Here is a 21,881-nt window from a genome sequence, read left to right as displayed (position 1 = left end):
GGGCTTGGATACAGAAAGGAGTTGCTGTGGGGGGTATGCATACTGTATGTGAAGAGACAATTATGTTTTGAATAAGTGAGAGTAGATTTAATGACAAGAAAAAATTATGAGAGGTGCTAACCATATCCGGCATTAAGGTAAATAGATTTTAAGGAGAGAGTGGTGGGCAATATTTGTGAATGAGATTGAGTTGTGGTAGCAGCAGCATCCCTGTCCTGTTAGAACAATTGCAAGAAATGAAGGTTACCAGAAAATCAGAAGGCCTTCATGGAGATGAGAGGGGAGCTAACCCTCACGCAATCACTGCTACAGTAAATGGCCGGTGTATAAACTTCAAGGTAATACAACTCACTGCAAGGCAAAAGTCTCACCTTTTAGATCATGGCTAATCTCATGGTGCTTGTGGAAGAATACCTTTGTTAGGACAAAATCCCTCACCCATTGTAGGTGGCATGCTTCATCATTGGGATTCTCCTTGAAAACCTAGTCCCTAGTCTCTTTTTCTTGATATTGTCTTCTGGATCTTAATGTTTAAATATCATTGGTATTTACTTTTCCATCTTTATATTTATGTTATTATTCTTGTCTTGTTCTGTAGTGTCTTGTGCCGTTTTCTGATATTGTTATAAAATTGGTTTTCAGCCCTGATGAAGTTTCAAGTGTTTTGGAACGAAACGCGTTGGCTGGATTTCTTGTTGTAAATATAAAGAAAGGACATTTGAAAAATAAAGGATCTATGAAAAGATATTTGATTGGACTTTTTACCTGGTGCTCCTCCAAATGTCTTTGACCAATATGCTGATAATACTCAACTCTACTAAAAAGTCTCCTCTGCATCAGGCATCCAAATGTCTCAAACACTGTCTGCACATCATGCAGGCCCAAATGTTCCACACCTACCAGAAGTTCAACCCAACCAACACAGAAGGTGTGTTGTTTTCTAAGAATAACAAACAACAAACAGTACAAGCATAACTCAGTGATAATATTCTTGATGGGTTCAAACTCCAACTTTCAATGAATACCAATTCACTTGGATTCACATTGGACATCAACCTGACCCTCAAAGAACATATTGCAAAAAACAAAGACGGACCAGTAACAGCTCCCTTCTAAAAAAAGTAAAACTGTTTCTTGTACAAAGTGACTTCATGGTAGCTATTCAAGCCTTTGTGCACTGGGTATCCGGATAGTGGTAAAGCACTGCTCCATGACCTTCCAGACTCCACACAGGCACCCCGTAAGGGCATCTTACACACACAGCATTTCTCATCCAAAAGATTTGAGCACATCATCCCCCATCCTGATGGAACTCCACTGCCTCTCCTTACTGTCCATCATACATATTCAAAACCAGCTGCATCATTTGCAAAGCCATCCTGACCAACATTCCTGTTTTTCTTGTGGACTAGTTCACCATCTCTGGTGGTTCTCTGCGCACCTGCAGCCAGGACACCGTCAGACTGCAGATGAAGAAGTGTAAAGAAATAAAACAAGCATTTACAATGCAAGAGCTCTCGCAATGACATTGTTTTTTTTTTTTACCTTTGTGAAGCATTATTCAAATGGTGTAATGGAAAACAGCAATTGCTCACTTTGTTCTAATTGCGAAATCTATTGCATTGCATTTGTACTATAGTACATTCTCTATCGAAACTCCATATTCTTTTACAACACAGCCGTGACGCAAACGATCCAGTCCAGATACAGTTCCAGAGAAGGTCAATCTAAGGCAGATGCGGCTGAGATTCAGTCACGCACAGACCAGGTACGGGCCATATAGATAACTTTAGTACCAGTACAAAGAACCTGTGCAGTACTGGCAAATGAGCCAGCTTCACAGACACACACTAACGTAGAGTTGACCCCTTGAAGACAACACGCAGCCAAGGCTGCTTTCTGATTACATGTGCTGCTCACATTTGAATGCCGAGCCCCTCCCTGACAGTCGCGCTCCCAGAGGCATGCTTCAAACCAGTGTTGTCGTAAAGATTCTGGGAGTTCCATGCTCCAGACGAACACACGCTTTCGGCCATTAGGAACGCTGAGGAAAAAAAACAGATGGCCCCTGCGCCGCCTCGCAAACAAAAGTGAAAGCTCATAAACAGATGGCCCCCCCTAAAGATAAGCAATTGCTTCGCAACGGCTGCAAAGCAGACGATCCAGTCTGAATGGGCCGGACAAAAAGGAGAAAGGGCAGTGGCCAAAAAGCATCCTTTTCAATGGGAAGCCAGCGTTTAGCATAAACGCTGATGCGACCCAATGAAAATGATGGGCGGGGCTTCGAGCTCCCTTCTGAAAACTCCTCTCTAACAATATGTCTCGCCGAGCGAGCAGCACATGCGCTGCAACACTAGGCGAGACCTAAAAACAGGACCATAGGGCTTCTCCATCCATGCACCCAGGATCTGGAACAATACCCCTGTATCGATCTGGACTGCCCCATGCTGCTTCAATTTAGGCTTACAATCTTCCTGTATTATATGACCTTTCAAAGAAACCAATGTTTTATTTTTTTATCAATTAAACATGTTTGTACAAATACAGAACCAGAGGTGTCTTCTCAGTCACACACACGCACACACACTCATCAAATCATTGTGCAATATCAAAATTGAAAATACACAAGTCATTGGTAAAAAGTAAAGTTTTCCCGCTTTCTTCAAAGTTGTCATGCAATAAGTGTCATTGTTGAAGGATTTATGACTATGTCAAAATAACTGCAAGTCTGTATGACGATGTCACAATGATCAAAGTCATGACTTTGTACTAAGCTGCCGTTTTGTGTGTGAATACCTATATATGTACATAATAGGTCATCATATACATAAGGACATCCTTTTGTGCTAGCTTTCCAAGTCTTTCATTTCTTAAACAACATTACATTTCTGCAAGCAGGACATGTAAACAGCATCTGTGGATGCCTTTATTTACATGCATTGGCTCTTAAAGTCAAACCTATTTGTTTGCCCGTGCTTGTTCAAAATATCGACAGGGCAGAAATGACCTGCCTATTTCAAACTATGAACATTGAACAGGATTGAAGAGTTAACTTCATCAACACGAAAAATTGACAGGATTAATATTTTGATATTTAGTTTAGAGGTCAACTTTTTGTGAAATTGAGCAATACATAGGGCAAGACACATTTCTAATCAGGACTGACTTTCTGACCTGACCATGGTTTTTTAGGACTCGCCTACGCAGCGCGCATGCGCTGCATAGGAGGAGGCCTCTTGGAATCCATTCACTTTTTCGCCCAAAAACATGCACGCTTTGCAGGCACACTTCCCCCACTCTGTGGCTTTACTGTCAACCTGTGAACATGTTTGCAAAAGGCTCAGACAAAAACATTTAGCGGGCCTCTTGGAGGCTTGCTCCAGGTCACGGTCCCCAAATCTGCCAAAGCCTGCGCAAACAAATCGTTAGCAAATGTGTCTGTGCTCCCATTCACGTCGGCATTAATCCTCCATTCAGCGATACCTTGCGTGAAGGTATTGAAAGCAAATGACAGACAGTGCAGGACCACAAGCTCTGTGCACAGCCGCGTTGTAAAACTAAAAAATAATAAAAGCGACAATTAAGCGCCTCAGTGGAGTTCTCAAAAACAACTTGTTTGCTCCAGCGAAGCTTTAATCTGGGCTTTGGGAAAAAAAGCAAATGTCAACAACGTTATCTCGTGCATCGCTGATCCGAACTCGTGGTTTAGTAAACCCAGATTACGTCTCGACTTCCGGCTGTTGCTTTTGGGGCTCGCATCTCTTCAGGAGCAGTTTCCGCCTGCAACGCATCATTTCGAGAGCCTCGCAAGAGCCGTCGATTTCTAACACGTACTTTCAAAGTGTTGCGATGGAGATGTTGCAATGATATCTATTAATAACCCTCGCCGTTATTGTGTTGCTGTTTTTTTATACAAGCGAGGCCCCGCGGTAACAAAGCAATTTTTGCTTGATATGGATCGGCTTTGGCTTTATTACTTACAGGCAGGGCCAGGGTAATTATGCAATTGTGCCCGCTGCGTTTTTTCGCACAATTATGGATATGCTGCGTTTTCCACACAATCTATCGTCTGCTTCATAATCTGCAGGTTTTAACAAAAAAACATGTTTCTAGCTCAAACGGTCCGAAAGTTGCTTAAAATACTGCACAGTGGTAGGCAAATGTTTACTGGTCACTTTGGGTAGCTGATTGCTATGTTTGGTATGTTAAACTGGTGGTAATTGGGGGCAACCGTTCCCCAAACAGTGTTAACAAGTGTAACAAGCATTGGCATAGCCAATAGGTCTCGCCTTTGGGACCTTATAAGTGTTTAGCCATGCAACAGTTGATGTTGTTGCACCAAGGATATTGTGCTGCATAACTAAATACTTATAAGGTCCCAAAAGCGAGACCTATTGGCTATGGCAATGCTTGTTGTTGTATACGTTTTTAGATTTTACTTTTCGGAAAACGTTCACCCTCAGTGAGCTGCTTTACGTCTGCGTAGATAAGAATAGGTCTGTTGTACCAATTTCATTTAGATCCCACAGTTACAGAGTGCAAGGTGAGTAATGTCCATGACACTGGCTTCTTAACACAGACTTGGTTCCTGGCGTGTTCGTCTCTGCTAGAGATTTTTCTACTCTGGTATTTGCCCGTTGTATGAATTTTACTGAAGGATTGGCCTAACTAAAATCATCTTTATAAATGTCTATGAGGCATCTTACAAAGATGTGAATAATGCAGAATCATTGATACTTGCTTCCAGCAAACTCATGCACTACTAGCGGTTCCCCATCCAACCCTGTAGAATCCCCTCCAGCTCAAACTTCCTTTCCCCCAATAACAGAAGATAGAGTAGTTGGAAAACATTGTAAGTACATCAGTGATGTCTCCTTATTTGTTTTGCCAGCTGTATGAACTAACCAGCCTTCGACTCCCAGGACTCCAGCTCTGCCTGTTGGACAGGAAGTAGGCGCACAGGATGAGGGCTGCCACCACCAGGCCGGTGGTGATGAGGGCAATCAGTGTCGTCTGCGGCTTGCTTTGGGGGATGGAGGTGGTCTTCTGGTCCACACGAAGCTAGAATTGAATTGCAAGAAAAACCCACATTGATGAAACGTAATTACACATAGGTGCAGGATACAAACCAATTATATACATATTGTAAGGAAGCTCTTGTTGCTGATCAGTTCTGCATCATATTATCACTTTTAATATGAAATAACTGCGACAATACAATGTGTAAGTGGAGCGTTTATTGTACACAATGAAACTGAAGTACTTAAGTATTAGGTGGGGAAAAAGAACAAAGATCAAACTGTGTTATTAGGAAAAACTATTTTGATGAATTTATATTTAGTGGAAAGAAATATTAAACTTTCCTTTCTGTTTCTAGAAAAAATGTAGAACATAACTGGACATATTGAAACTGAATGGACTAATTAATTTCCAAAGTGAGTGCTTAATTCAGGCAAGAATTTCTTTGTTTTTATCCTGGCAGACACCTGTGCTGTCCCCATTTATCAGTTGGATTTATCAGGCTACGTATGCTATTCCCAGATAATGGTGAATTTAAGTCCCCCGGACCAGGGCCGGACTGGGAACCAGAAACCAGATCTACAACTATATGTTCAAACCATTGGTTTTATGCACCCTTCTGAAGTGGAGCTTATGAAATACTACAATACTTCCCAGCCACTGTAATGATGATAAATGTTTGTTAATATTAGAAAATGATGTATGTGCCTCTACAGATATTGTGTCAGATACAAACAAATGTATATGAAGCAGATACATATCCATGCCACAGAAGATGCAGCGCTACCCTGATACAGGGTGCCCTGCTGAAGAACCAGCCATACATATTCCTATGTAAAGACAAATACCGCCTGCTCTAGAATCCTTGAAGGACATGACCTTCAGGAGTGTGTGTGGCTCTTAAGAGTCTGAGTAACATTTTGTGCATCGGATATACTAAGGCATTGCTCAAAATGCTAGCGTGTCTGATGTGATTGTTGATATCAAATAGCAGTGCTTAATTTAAGCCAGTGGTTTCTGGTGCTGGGCACCGGCACTTAATTGTCAACACCAGTGCTTATGACAGTCTGCCACATGGTGGCGCTGTATGTCTAATTTAGAGATGAGCACATAATCATTGTTTATTAATTCATTGTACATTACCAATGACGAATATATGCCACCCAAGCCATTCCTATATCTTTAGGGTCGTTGAATATTCTGAATGTCACACTTGTAGAAGTGTGCTGGTTAGTAGTCAGTTGTGTTGGTACTGCCATTGGCAGCGCTGGGAGGGGCAATGTGTGATGCAAGCTGCATTAGCCCCCTGTGACTAGGGCCATGCCACTTATTTTAAAATAAATTAAGAACTGGAATATGTAGTTCCTACTGATTGTGGCAGGAGATAACTTGCTGTGCCAATGTCCTGCTCAGGATGCCACAGCTGCCACTCACGTGGCTGGCACTGGTGCAGGTTATTTACTATGCAAGTAACCAAGCAACTAACCTGTGTAGTGTGATAAAGAACACTACCAGGGCACATTCTACACTATGCATCATGAAAGTAAAACAACTTTGCTATGCCATAAACCACCTTGTGGAGGTATTAAACGCACCTGCTTCATTCAATAATCCCATCTGCACCATTTTTAAAGTTCCATGTTCAAGCCAGAACACCTATTATCTCTTGCAAAGCACTACTCTCAAGTAAGAAGAATCCATACTGTCCTGGTATGTAAAGCTTCACAGCCGTTCCAGAATCTACATATCTCTGGTACATAAAGCATTTCCGTAGTGCAAAGAGACATTGCCCCAGATTGCACAGCACCCCTATCATTCCAGAATTTAAAAAGCCCTAATGTGTAAAGCCTCATGTTTTGCATCCACCATTGCTACCATGTTATCATCCTCATCTTTCAGATCTCCTCGCCACTCCCATCCTCCTAATCACAGGACTGTGAGCTACAATGGATGTTGTGCTGCAGTTGCTCAATGAGCCTATGGGGCAGCCATTGGAGGCCAGAATGACTGCCAGGTGCTCTGTATACCACCGCAGACCTCAATGGCAACCCATGCTTCCTTCTTCATCTGTGGTGGTTCAATTTGTGTTCCTGAGGAAGGCCAAGAAAGGCACTAGCTCTGATCGCCCATGAATGAAACCATCTATGCACATGTATTTTAGCACTATTTTACCACTTGCTTCTTGATCTAGTCAGGAATCCAGGGGTTAGTGCTCTCCGGGGCTCTGACCCAGCATCGCGGAGGCGCTGTCACATTCCTTATACTCCCTGATGCCAGCTTCCAATGGGCCAACGTAGGATAATGTGGCAGAATACCTAGTGGTAACTCTGGAGGTGAGGGAGGGTTCGGTCACAGGATAATACAGATCAGAACTTTTTCGGACAAGGTGGAGAGAGCTCGTACATTTTGAAAGAGCCAAAACATTTTGGAAAAGGGGAAACATTCAGGAAGGAGCAGGAAGGTTCTGGGTTAGTAAGAGTTGAGAGGATTTAAGCACCAGTCACCGCATTACAATGTGCCTGGCAACAGCGGTTGATGGGTTCTTTCTTCCGGTTGGAAAGTATGCAGCTTTTGCGTTTCCTGCACTTGTTTTGTTTTGCTTTTCAATTCCATCTGGTAATCAAGGCACCTCAGGTTAACCCTTCCTGTGAAAGGAGTTCATCTTAGCTTCATCCTGTTTCTGAATTCTTCTTCCAACTTCAAACACTACAAGTCATCCTGGCTCCTGACATTTCTACAATTGGAGGAGGAGCTTCATACTCGGTTCCCAGACTGTATTGTGGTCATCTGGGGGCTAGCCAAGTCCTCTTCACTTCCATATCCTGGTAATCCATCCTACTGATAATCTAAAAACATTGTACCTTGTTGTACAAAAGTATTCTTTGTTTAATGCTACCTTGTTTTACAGGGCTATGAGGATTACATATCAGTCCATTACAAAATGAGGGTTCTTGCTGTATGCCTTCCACCAGCCCATGCTCCCGAGTTCAAGGGGCCAATATGCGTATGCGGTGTTTCTTTTCTCTCTGTTTTCCTTCTCCCTTTTCCCCTGTCGAGCCACTACAGATTCCAGTGTGCAATTCAGAGTTGACTGAAAGGGGAAGGAGTGGGTTTAGCATTGGCGTCCCTGGCCTGAATTCCTTTTTTTTTTTATTTTTTTATTAATTGAAAGTTCATGACAATATAGTGTTCTCTGTACTTAACAATAAATATTAACACAGAAGTATAGATATATACATCAAGAATGAATAATGCGCATAATAAAAAGCTCAGATGTTAAAAACATGTTAAAACATAAGGCCATAAATACAGTAAATATTTTAAGAGTATCAGCAGTATCAACAAAGGTGTTATTAAGCTATGAGCCCCCACTTTTTGCCTGCCTCCATGATGCCACGGGCAACCAGATCTTTAGTCCCATTTCCCTGGATTTCGCTCCCTTTAGGGCATACAGCTCCGACTCAATGTTATGGATCCCGAACATCCTACACATCCACATTTGAAAGGTTGGAGCCTCAACATCCTTCCATGCAGCAGCAATTAATATTCTAAAAACAGCTGTTGATATAAAAACAAGTGCCTTAGACTCAATGCTTAAACCTAATTTGGCATCGCACCCGATTATTAAGAGTGTAGGGGATAGGTCTATTTTGACAGCTAGCAGCCCCTCTAAAAACTTTTCGATTTCCTTTTTGATTGGCACTAATTTCCCACAACTGCAAAACATATGTAGTAGATCAGCAGGCCCATTTCCACATCTAGGACAATAGTTATTCACACTCTTACCCCATTCAAACAGTTTTGCCGGTGTATAATATAAGTTAAAGAGAGTCTTAATGTGCTGTGCCCTTAAATTTGAGGATCGTAAAAACCTTTTATCCATTCTGATGGCTCGATCCAAATCAATGTCGGGATCTCTCAATTTGGCAACCCAGGCAGCCTCTGTCTTGAGCAAGTCATCAGGTAGCTTTTCCAGGAATAGTCCGTACATTACCCTGATGCTGCGACCGCCTCCCTTCAAATAATCTAATAGTGTACAATCTTTTGATATGTTTATGGTAGGTCTTTTTGATTTGATTGTGTTAGTCAGCTGCATATATTTAAACTCTTGGGAGCCTTGAAGTGAGTATCGTGACTTCAGAAGATCCAGAGGCCTCAGGACATCCTTTATCATCACTTGACCTAGTGTACTGATTCCCTGTCTTTCCCAGTGTCTCCAGGGGCCATCTCTGCTCAAGTGCGGAAATAGTCCTGACTTCCAAAGTAAGGTATGTTTATTAAACTTTGGGATTCACTGATTCTTCTGCACAGACGACCATAGCCCCCAGATATCTTCCAATATTTTATAGCCTGATGCCTTATAAAATCGTTTATCATATTTCCTAAGCAATACCCCATGTGCTTCAGTCCCTAACGCCAGCTGATATATAGTTGGGATATCCCGCTGACGATGTGTCAAATCATCGGGAAAGAAGAGTATAGCCATTTCTATGAGGAGGCACGACCAATTATAGAATTTAAGAGTAGGTATTCCTAGCCCGCCCTTTTCCTGGGGTAAGGACATGAATTTAATTGATCTCCTCACCTTGCCGTATTGCCATACAAAATTCATAAAGACTGCCTCCATTTCCTTGATCCATATGTCATCTACTTTGAAGGGGATAGACCTGAATTTATATAGGATCTTTGGGAACATTGTCATTTTAATAACATTGACCCTACCTATGATTGATAAATGGAGAGTATCGATTCTTTTTAAGTCCTGTTTCATCTTTTCCAGTAATGGCCGAAAATTGTCTTTGATGATTTCCCTTGGCTGGGCATTGATTGTTATTCCTAAATATATTACTGAGTCCACATATCTATCATCCAGTTTGACTATGTTTCTTGAGCATAGTACCTGTGTTTTTCCCACATTAAGTCGGTATCCCGATAACCTCCCAAAGTCGGATGTAATGCTAATTATTTCCCTCATAGCCCTGTCGGGGTCAGTGGTGGTTATGGCTATGTCGTCCGCATATGCGAGTATTTTGGTATCTAATCCGTTAGTGACTACTGGCTTTATATTGATATTGTTCTCTATAAGGCGGATCAGGGGGGTCTATGTACAGTGCAAATAGAATTGGTGAGCATGGGCACCCTTGTCTTGTGCCTCTCGTAATATTAATCTGCCTGGAGCATTCGCCCATAAGCTGAATACTGGCAGTTGGATTGAGGTACATAGCCTTAATTGCCTGCAGGAATCTGGGACCAAATCCCTTATCGGCCATCACTTTCCAGAGAAAGCTCCACCTGACACGATCGAACGCTTTTTCAGCGTCGAGGAGGATCATCGCGATCCCCCCCCCCGCAGCATGAATGTCGAACAGGGTTATAGCTCTTTTAATGTGGTCAGTGGTGCCCCTGCCAGGGACAAAACCATGCTGCCAGGGGGAGACGAGACTCGCGACAATCCTCCCCAACCGTGTGGCCAGTATTTTAGCATATAATTTATTATCGCTATTTATTAGCGATATGGGCCGATAAGAACCAGGACTTTCCTTAGGTTTCCCTTTTTTGTGAAATACCACTATGTCCCTGGCCTGAATTCCAGTGAAATCCTGACAAAGGTTGCCTTAAAAACAACTAACATTTATTGAATGCATCATGTCAGCCCATTCGCTCTTAAAAGCAGCCACGTAGCTTGTAGAACTTCACTGACAAGAGTTTCAGTGTCCGAATGGCCAATCAGGCCAATCAGGCACTTGATGAATCAATACATGAATAGCTTTTTTTAAAGCAATCGCTGACAATTCTGGAAGGAAAGATCTCAAGATCTGGCTCTTCGACTGAACCTCAGCGCCCAGGAGGACCTGCTAGGCCCCCCTAAGTGCTCCCTCCTCCCCCCGCACCTTGAGACACACACGGGTGAGTAGTCGAGCTTAACAAATACTGATTGATTGATTGCTAGCGCGCTAATACCCCGAGAAAGAGGTGTCCTGGAGCTGTGCTAAATCAGATAGGTATGACACATGCATTACAATTGTTTCAATAGCAAAATGTATAGATTTTCTGAAAAGGGAGAAATCAGGAGACAGCCTCAGTCCAACCAGCCTGGAGTTTCACTTGTGCGCAGGGTTAAAGAAAGAGCGCCTGCCACTACTGCAGCGTCTTAATTTAGGGACCTGAAGTAGGTCAGTATCGTACGAATGCAGAATATGAGCAGAGTAGAGGTGGATCTTCCTCCATTTATTGTGAATGCTGGGCGGAGAGCCTCATAAGTGCATCTCTGCAGGGTAGGGAGCCAATGAAGAGAAGGCAGCAGAGGCTTCAGCGAGACTGTTAAGGAGAGATTCAGGGTGGCCCATGGAGTATCATTCTGGATCACCTGGAGCCCGTCCATTAGACAAGACAGCATGCCCAGGTACAGAGCATTGGCGTAGGCCAGCGAGATGAAAGAAGGGCTTGAACAGGGCCTAAGGCATGTGCAAGCTGTGCACCTGCACAGGGCTGCCAAACCCCAGGGGCCGCCACGCCAATATATATCCTTAGATACATATTTGCATGGCGGCCCCTGGCAGGGATTTGGCGGCCTCGGGCCCCCTACCTACACTCCCTGCTCAGGGCCTCCGCGCCACGCCAATATATATCCTTAGATACATATTTGCGTGGCGGCCCCTGGCAGGGATTTGGCGGCCTCGGGCCCCCTACCTACAGTCCCTGCTCAGGGCCTCCGTGAGCCTAGAGCCGGCCCTGGCTTGAACCTTAGTTTTCCATGCTGTGGGGGGCAGGCAAGGCAAGTTCCTACGTACCCCATGAAGCATTACACAACACTGGCAACTGATGCGATATGAGATGCGAATGAGGGATTGGATGCGAGCTGAGAACTGAGTCAGGAAAAGTTACTCAACCTAGACCAGTTGCTGTTGGTAAGGATGTAAGGGACATGTGTCGAGAGAAGAGGGTGCCCATGCAGATGAGGCATGCTGCATGCACTTTGGGAAATACCTGATCCTAATGCATTTTTAAGCTCTACTGTATTGCTCGTCATGAGTGCAATGTAACAACATTCGCAGTATTCGGCGAAACATCAGATTTTTGCTAGATTTAATACGGTTAGATGATCTTCCCTTCACCTGCTCGACTAGTACTTTACACCTTTGCAAGAATACTATAGTCTGTGACTTTTTATTGGCATTAGCATGAGTGAAATGAAAACTTTTTCTCCACAAATAAGTAGTAAGTAAATGGTTAAAAATCTTGTTTCTTCCCTTTCGTTAGAGCTTTTCATTGGTATGACCTCTATTGTAACCTTCAGTGCGTCACTCCTTCCAGACCTCGCTCGCGCCGCTCCCGGCGCTGGGATGTCCCGGGGGACCCTGAATGTGTCTCCGAGAGCGCTCTCGAGTTCTCAGGGAGAGGAGGAAGTTTTTCTTCAGATAAGGTAGTTTGATAGGACGTAGAGCCGCAGCTGGTTAAACAAGCAGTGGACCTGCCCTTTGCACGCACAGTTTCATACCGAGGTGTGCCTTGCAACCGAGGGAGGTGTCGGGCTCGCGGGTAAATCCCCGAGTTTGAATTAAAAGATCACCATCCACACGCGCCTCGTTACTAGCTGGGTGGAGTGGTGTCTCAGGGGGAAGGCTGCCCGCCGGATTCTGTATTTTACCGTGTGGGACCGCACACGCGTAACCAAAAACCTCCCAGCAGCCATTTTTCCATGGATAAAAGCAGGTGGGACTATTTCTACACAATAGTCCCTGTGATAATGAACTGCACGTGTGAAAGGGGTCCGATGTGCTATGCAAAATTCTGGAGTCAAAAACGTTTGATGTGCTGTGACTGAGGAGGCGAAATGGGGAGGCAAAACCTGACAGATAGACTCATTATGGCCCTAATTATGGTCCGGGTGTCTCCTACTCCAGTTATCCGGCACCTCAGAATGAGGAGCTCTGAGGGTTATTTTTTTAGGTAAACACGCTCCTTCTCTGAACCAAAAAACGGTGAAAGTTATAGGATGAATTTGGGCCATGATTCCCACACGGGGTCACTCATGTCAATGCTTAATTTGTAAAACATTGCATGCATGGTCCTGAGATCTTTCTAGGCCACGCCTCCCATGCAGCTGCTAGCTGTCTGCAAGCCCAAGCCTCTTGTGGAACATACCAAAACCTTCCAGGGGGTTAGAAGCCCACGCATTGCTTACTGTTGGTTGGCTATATTGTCACTCTCATTTTCTTGCTTCTTATTCAATGGCTTGCCTTCCTCTTCTTATGTTTGTCCCGCCTATGAATCATAGTCTCTTTACCATCATCCTTTTGACTGGATCACTTGTATTCTTTCACTCATCACATTTACAGAACGACTTTTTGGTTTTCTTTCAGCACTCCAGGCGAGTGCCGGTGTTTTATAGCTCTCTACCTTGTGTGCTGCTTCCCCCAAACTCTCGTCCACGTGTTCCCCATGTTGCTACCTCGTCTCTTCCAACCTCTTCTTTACTTTCCCCGCTCTTCCCTGCCATGTTAAATTATTTTTGTCCTACCGTACACCCAGCCAAAAGCACAAATGTTGCTGTCTTGCACATGCCCACTCTACTTTACTCCCCCTGCCTGCTCCACCACCCATTCCTCCATTGGTATTTAACCCCCTTAAGGTTGTTAACTTTTAAAAAAAATTGTTTTCAAGGGGCGTGCGGGTGGATGCAGCAGCTGCATTACGCTAAGCAATGTACAAAGTAATTTTGCCTGACTAAAATTTTTTTTTATATATATTTCCTTATCCAAATGGTGTCCACCACCATGGATCAGTAAATAAATAAAACAAAAAGGCACTCGTGTAATTTCCTTGGTGTGCGTATGTAAGGTGACACATGCACGCATCTAGGGAGGGAGGTGGACATCGGCACTGCACATTTTTTCCACTTTTCTGTTTTTTGGACTATGCTGCACAACATCAGCTAAAAAACACTGGCTTAGTTAATAGATGCAAAAGGCGAGACCAATTTGCTTCATAGCTGCCAAGGTTTCAGATTGCTATGTGTGACATTTTCATATTTTTATTGTAATTATGAGTGGCATTTCAATGACTAGGAGTGACACTTTCTCCCAAGCAAAATCAAGCAATGAAGATGTGGGAAACATAAATATCAGAAATTACACCCATTTGAGCAACGAGAAACTCTAAGGAGCTCTTAAAACAGCCGCAAAGCACTAGAAATGGAAGGGAACCAACCTAGTGCCCATATAACCTGGTTGGACAGTGGCCTCAGACACTCTGCATCGGGCAAGGCTCAGGAGAGTGAGGGTGAGGCACACATAAGTTACAGCCAGCCAGGGAGGTGTTGTGTGTTAAATGGTATGTTCCCTTATGAGAAAATCCAAACATATGGCAGACGCTGACACACCAAAAGAGGACGGGTTAATGTTTGACATAGGCAACAAAAGGGGTGTGCAGTTTCATTTTTGTTTTTTATTAATCCAACATACGTTTTGGCAGGAGGAGCACTTCTTTATCAGTTTCCCAGCTGACAAAGGATGTCCTATTAATATTAAACACAAAAGCCCGGAACAACTAATAAAGTCAGAAAGAGTAATGTTAATAATGTGGACAGTGTCTAGACTAATGTCCATTCAGAAATGACATCCCCCATTTGTAACGTTGAAGAGAAGTCATGAGCACAAAGAAAGCTAAATATAAATGTATTGTAGCACATAAACAGGTAAGCGCTTTCAGCCAAACAGAGAGAGGGAATAAAAGAGAGCTGCACTCGCGAGACAGTGAGTTCAGGTGCCTGCATGTCTGTGGAATGATGCTGGGCTGCATCTGTTGCCTTAGGTGATAAAATATAATGTGCACTGTTTTAAATCGCTTTTTGAGCATGTATTTTACCAAGAATAACTATATGAATTATGTTGCTCAACGACACTAATGTATGTTACGATTTTCACTGCTACAGGACGATGAGTGCAAAAGCAGAAGAGCTAATAAAATATAAAACAGATCTTGCTTTAAATTAATTTCAGAAGCAGTCACTGTATGGGATCTCTGCTCAGGAAAAACACAAACCTTTCCCTTGCAAAGCTCGAGGTTAGCACCTCTCAGTATGTACGTCACAGTATCAACTTATGAAAAAATTGTCTTACCATCATGAAGTATACATGTCAAGTGCCTGGTGACGAGGCCCTGAACAACTTCAGACGCAGCAGGTTGGTTGCCGGGCTCCCATAATGGTTAACCCTCTCAACCAATACTGGCCATGCGATTTCAGCGCTCTATAATTGAAGGCATCAACTTCGGTCTGCAGAGGTGCAAGGCTGGCTGCAGGCAGGCTCAGGCCGTGAGTCACAGCTGGCCGCGGCAATTCGAGTTTGCCCCCCAGGTCCGGCCCGCATCCAGTGATAGTCGGGCTGGCGGCCGTTCAGCTGTCCTGATTCCTGTGAGTCCAGGGCAGGGCCGTCCAGTAACAGAGTGTCCTGGTGGCTGCTGCAACACTGACTTCTCTCCGTCTCCCTCGGCTGCTGTAATATATTGAATGAAGTGGGGGAGAAGTAATAACTACAGCTGATAGGAGGCGGTGGCCCGGGCCGGTGCGAGCTGCATAAAACAGGGCTGTGAGCGCCTCAGCCTGCGCCATGATTATCTACAGTGCTCTGGCCATGACTATTATATGCACCGCATACTAGCCAGCCGAGCCGCCTTCTACATCACAATATAAACTCTCCGCACTCTGGCAGCAGGATGTAACGTCTCCTCCCAATGGTGTCATGCTGGTAGTGAGAGCCGCGGGGATTGGAAGCACTGCACAATAGTGAAACATTGTGATTGTAGCAGTTGAGTGTGCGCTGCTAGCCACCTTAGCTCAGCTGCAAGCCCAAGCCTGCTGCAGCAGCATGGGGAAGCAACAGGCGCCGCGCAACCACAGACTCAGTTTTATCAGCGATTTTAGTGACAGCTGACACACAGCATATGCGTGACAATGCATTTTAGTGCGGTAATGCTTGAGTACCACACTGAAATGTGTTAGTCTAACGCACAGGTACTCATAGTACGGCCCGCGGGCCGCCAGCGGCCCAGCAAGCCTTTCTCTGGCGGCCCGCGAACCTTGCAGACATCGTAACCGTGTTTTAAAAACACATTTTTAAGGAGTGTCTGCAACCGGAGCGAGACTATGCTGCTCTGTGGCAGTCGGGTGATTCAGCTGCAGGGGCCCAAGAGGTGAATTACAATAAATCCCCATTACATGCAAATGGTCTTTTAAAGACCTGTAAAGTGCTCGGGTGGGCTTTGTGTGTGTGTGCCCGGAAGCTGTCTCAGCCGGGCCAACACACAGGGTGAAATGCCGTTCTTGTCTCAGGCTGACTTATTGCTGAACCGTGGGTAGGGCTCGCAGCATCAGTCTAGCGGAGGGAAAAGGACTGCAGCCCCATAGCTCCGAAGTCAGCAGCAAGAAATTCCTTAAGTTGGGGGCGCAGAGGGGAGCTACCATGACTGACATTACTATTGTCAAGGAAGGCTGGGTGCAGAAGAGGGCTAAGAGTAAAAACAGAAGCATTCGCTCTGTATCAATATCAAAAACAGTCATTCTCAACAACATGGAAGCAGTTCTGTGACCACATTTAGAGGAATGACCAATCGATGAAACATGCAGTGAAGGGATGAGAAATGTGTTGTTTGACCAGCAGTGTTGACGGTCAAGTGACACATGAATTATATATTGTGCCTGGAGGGGCACAATGTCTGTTTCTGTTATGTGTGTCCTCTTTCCTGTGTTATGCAGGGCAAGATCCGTTTCTGCCTTGTTTCTGCAAAGATAGTTTGCCTCTTATGGATAGGGTAGGTCGGTGTGTTGTTGTTTTTGGTTTGTAACAGATGATTTATTTTATAAAGGGTTAGCTGTTTTTGTATTCACTTGTCTGCAAGCATGTCTCTTCTGACAATCCTTGAAATGAGGACTTTGTAAAAGTAGTGTCGTTTTGTATTATTTTGGTAAGCCCGTTTAAACGCTGAGGCCTACCATAATCTCTCTGTTTTAGAAATTAAACGTTTACAGTGTTTTGTTCCCATCAACCAAAAACAAGTTTGTGTGCACCCTGCCAGCCGTAAGATTTTCATCGCCAACACAACAGAAAATGAATGATTTACTTCTGTTTTGCCATTATTGGAAGGAATTGTTTTGTTTCTGGCATTCAAATCTACTGATTCCTGAGGCCCAGCTCGGTATCCTTTGTTGTTATTTTGAGAGACTTTTGGTGGTTGTGTATAATTGAGAACGGAAATTGGGTTATTGAAGTCACATGGGTACACAGTGGGTATTTTCACTTGGAGGTGGGAGTGTGGGAAGGGGAGTGAGGAAGGGAGGGAGGGGGGAGTGAGGGAGGGAGAGAGGGAAGGGGAGGGAGTGAGGGAAGGAAGGGGAGTGGGGGAGGAAGAGAGAGAGGGAAGGGGAGTGGGGGAGGGGGAGGGAGAGAGGGAAGGGGAAGCGGGGTAGGGGAGTGAGGGGAGTGAGGGAAGGGGAGTGGGGGACAGGGAAGGGGGAGCGGGTGAAGGGGGTGAGGGGGAGGGAAGGGGAGGGAGTAAGGGTAGTGAGGGAAGGGGAGTGAGGGAGGGAAGATGAGGGAGGGAAGGAAGGTGAGTGAGTGAGGGAAGGAGAGGGGGAAGGGGAGAGAGGGAGGGAGGGAGGGAATGGGAGTGAGGGAGAGAGAGAGGGAAGGGGAGTGAGGGAGGGAGGGAGAGAGGGAAGGGGAGTGAGGGAGGGAGAGAGGGAAAGGGAGTGAGGGAGGGAGAGGGGGAAGGGGAGGGGAGTGAGGGTGAGGGAAGGTTAGTGAGGGAAGGGGAGTGAGGGTGAGGGCGGGAGAGGGAAGGGGAGTGAGGGAGAGGGAAGGGGAGTGAGGGAGAGGGAAGGGGAGTGAGGGAGAGGGAAGGAGAGAGGGAAGGAGAGGAAAGGTGAGGGAGGGAGGGAAGGAGAGGGAGGGAGAGTGAGGGAGAAGGAGGGAGAGGGAGGAGAGAGAGGGAGAGGGAGGAGAGAGAGGGAGACAGATAGAGAAGGAGTGAGACCGTCAGAGTGAGGGAGAGTGAGGGAGTGAGAGGGAGAGAGAGGGAGACCGAGAGAGAGGGAGTGAGACAGTCTAGAGTGAGTGAGAGCGAGGGAGTGAGAGGGAGTGAGACAGTCAGAGTGAGGGAAAGAGAGGGAGAAAGGGAGAGAGAGGGATGGAGGGAGGGAGACAGAGAGATAGAGGGAGGGAGGGAGACAGAGAGAGAGAGAGAGAGAGGGAGGGAAAGAGAGAGAGAGAGAGAGAGAGAGAGATAGAGAGAGGGCTGGAGGGAGGGAGACAGAGAGAGAGAGAGAGATGTGTGTATGCCGGGTCTGGTGGCTCAGTGTACGAAGGCGTCTGCTGCAGGCACCTGTGTCCAACCTCACGGTCACAGTTTTTTTGTTGCTCTAGCCCCGCCCCCATCCCCCACTGACCCCGCCCCCACCGGTGCGGCTCTCTGACACAAACCACACTGTAAATTTGGCCCCGAGAGAAAGTTTGTGAGTACCCATGGTCTAACGCATGATGCGAGGCACTTGGCAGGACTGTTGCTTTGCCATTGCTTGTCTTAGGAGACCACCACTGCCAAATGACGGGCTGTCAAATAACAAGGCTAGTCTTGATTCCACCTCATATGTCTTTCTTTCACCTCTGGCTCAACTGGAACTTTTCAGTGAAATGCAATGGATTCTAGGAATTTTCCAGAGCACTAATGGAGCAAACTGGTAATTTCTCCCTCCTTCGCTTGTACGGTTCTTCAGGTCACCTCTGAGTGGCTATCCAGTCCATGCTTTTGCTCTGGAATATGCAGTGATGAGTTTATTATGGGATAAACACGACTACAAGTCCCAAATGCAGAGGAAAACCCTGGAATGGATGAGCTACTAACACATGAACGTTTAGAGTTCTGTTTTTGCACTAAAAATGAATGTCTGGCTTTCCAAAAGAGAACCACATAAGAATGATGGAATGTCCATAGAAGGTATAACACCAGTGGCGGCTGGTAAGGGACAGTGGTGAGGGGAAGGTGGGGGGTAAAGAAATAAATTACAAAATATAAAACTTACCTGCTGGGCACCGTCACTTCTCCTCGCAGGAAAAGAAAGCACCCAGGCTTCCAAATGCCCCCGGCCAATCACGATGCTGCTGATAGCAGCGTCGTGATCAGTCTGAGTGCTGTGGTTCGGCATTCAGACAGGGGCTGGGGTCCTGGGCATGGTCTCTACCCAGGCTGTAATGCAGACTTGGTGGAGAACATGCTAAGTGCGCATGAGGTGTAGCAGTAGTCAACCCTCCTCCCCGTGATGCGGGGAGCCCAGCACCTGGCGGCAACTGGAATACAAAAAATAAATTGATAATAACTTCCGTTATTATCATATTCTTTTTTCCATTGCACTGCTTTAAAGCAGTAGGACGACGCTCCTCCGCCTTAGTGGAGGAACCTCTGCTGTATATCATTGGAATGATTGTACACATACTTAAAAATATCTGAATTCAAACTTTTTTTTCTGTTGGCATTCCACGGGTTGGGCTAATTGTCATTGCATTATTTGGTTCAATTCAAATTCATATATTTACATGCAAACACACATATAATAAACACATACATGACTTTCAACGAACCCTTAGGAATCTCACTCCCCCCTCATCCCTGTGTTTTGCAAAGGTAGGTGGGGTTGACATTGTTGCTGACACACACATTCTACAACAAAACTCCTTGAGCATGTGCCCAAGATGCTGCTACCCCTTTAGTGGATCCTGACTGAACTTCCGGTAACAACACTTGGAAAACTAAACAGACTCCTGAAATGGCTGCCCCACTCTCCATTTTACTCAATGCAGCAACTAAAGGTTTTCAGTTTAAGAAATGAAACGGATAAGATATCACATATTCTGAACTAAGTAGTTCTTTGTAAAGATAGAGAAAAAGTTCTATGCCAATCTAAGGAATGAAAAGCCACCTCCTTTGGAGATTTTGTGTTAGGAAAGACAGTGGGTAAACAATATCCTGTTCGGGGTGAAACTTAGAAACCACTTTTCAAAAGAAAATATATGAGCTGGACAAAAAAATCTAACATAGGGTTTGTGAAATCAATGCCCCCAGCTCCCAATCCTCAGGGTAGATATAATGACCACAAGGAGTAGTACTTTGTAAGTACAGTATATAAGGCATGATAATGACAATAATCTCTGGTTTAAAGGGAGCCTTCAAGGACAGGCATACCAACTGTATATCCTAAGAAAGGACCGACATTAGTATTCTGCCTCGCTTCGGTGCTTGGGGGTCGGGTATTCCAAGAGCGTATTGTTTGCTGAAGCAGAGCTGACTCCAATACAACATCAGAGGCAACATCGGCAGAAATGCCCCGTACCTGCTACAGGACGGCTCTGAGCGATTTCCCGTTTATGACTGCACAATTAAACCGGTAAATTCCCCAGTTACATTATGAAAACTGACTTATGTTCAGCTGCCATACACGGAGGGCACAGCCACCTACTAGCCTCGAAGACAGGCATATAAAGGACGTGGAAGAGGGGGAGGGACCATTTAAACAGAATAAGGAGAGGTAATACATACAAAGAAATGATATAGCAGTCAGATTTGGAGTCGTTTTTTTATGGAATAGAGAGAGAGGCCGCAATCAGGGAGACCTGTTTAGTGGGCCAGGGGCACTCAAGAAAGTGACAAGACGGTGGGGCAATGAGGTAATGTTTACTTTGATAGTCACATTATTTTTTTACCACATTTGCGTTTTCCAATAAACTGCCAGACTGGCTGTAATGCATTATAATTAGGCAGGGCCACTGGAACTATGTGACATCCCCCACCCCCAACATAATTATGGATTTGTTGCATTTGCCACATAATCCAGCATCTTCTGCATAATCTGCAAGCTTTAACAGAAAAAAATGAGCGTCGAGCACAAACGGATCAAAAGGATCTTTAAAAATTGCGACGTATGATCGCATGTAGTGGAAGACCCTTCGCAAAGGCTGATCATCTTTCAGCTACTTATTTCGGTATTGGATCTTGAACTAGTGGATATATGAGACGAAATCTTTGCGGACGCAGGTGACGCTTCATGTTGAGGCAAGGTGAAGTACGACTAGTAGTTTACGGGGAGAAGCTCATTGGGCCAATGTGGGAGGAGTAAACCTTGCCCAGTGACGTCATGAACCCCTTCCCCCTCCACCCCCTCCCCTTTAACGGGAGGGAATGACCACTAAAAGTTGATTCGTTTTACACTTGCATTTGTGGGCCTGCAAACAAAAGCTCACAAAACTCTTTAAGAACAATGCTAATAGGTGGGGTCAAGTGCAACCAGGAAAGTTCAGTAAAGGGGAGAGAAGGAAATGATTCAAACAAAAAACAGCGACATAAAAAACAGCAAATCGCAGGCATCGGAAAAGGCAAGTTGGAAAAAATAATGTGACAAAAGAAACAATTGTGTAAGCTATACACCGGATAGGAGGGCGCAGAGAAATAAGAAAAGCTGGAAAGGCAGACAGACCTCGACTGAACCGTGTTATGTGATGGACAATACATTCAGTCTCCACCCCTTCATCATTTCTCTTTTTTACTCGCCACAATCCCCTTCTCAACCTCCTCTGCAAACCGAGTCCACGAAGGGCCGGTGGGTCTTTTTCATTTGACAGAAGGAAAGGGGAGAAAATAAGGAGGTGAACCAGCTGACAGGCGTGATGGACTGTTTGAAAGATAAGTGAGGACAGGCTGAGAGGTTGTTGTCATGGAGGAGTAAGAGGGGCGCCTGCGTCACTGCCGCTCGTCCTCTGAGGCTCTTCCTCTGCATGGAACAGCAAGAACCGTGCTCAGGTGAGAATGGACCGCAA

At 45.1% G+C, this 21,881-nt stretch overlaps 1 protein-coding gene across 4 annotated transcripts in view; it reads right to left on the bottom strand.

Annotated features, from left to right (window-relative positions):
- The window catches only part of CD34 (CD34 molecule), a 243,154-nt gene that overhangs the window by 5,414 nt on the left and 215,859 nt on the right, over positions 1–21,881 (bottom strand). For 2 of the 4 annotated variants that reach the window (XM_078644506.1, XM_078644507.1), the window contains exon 4: positions 4,906–5,061. In XM_078644506.1, coding sequence (XP_078500632.1) covers positions 4,906–5,061 — 156 coding nt within the window. Of the gene's footprint in view, positions 1–4,860; positions 5,062–21,881 lie in introns of all 4 variants that reach the window. The other 2 variants (XM_078644509.1, XM_078644508.1) reach the window with 1 other exon arrangement.

Source organism: Lissotriton helveticus, chromosome 5_1, assembly GCF_964261635.1.
Source record: "Lissotriton helveticus chromosome 5_1, aLisHel1.1, whole genome shotgun sequence".
Taxonomy (NCBI): domain Eukaryota; kingdom Metazoa; phylum Chordata; class Amphibia; order Caudata; family Salamandridae; genus Lissotriton; species Lissotriton helveticus.
Note: the sequence above shows the minus strand (reverse complement) of the source record. Positions and strands in the feature narration are given on the sequence as shown.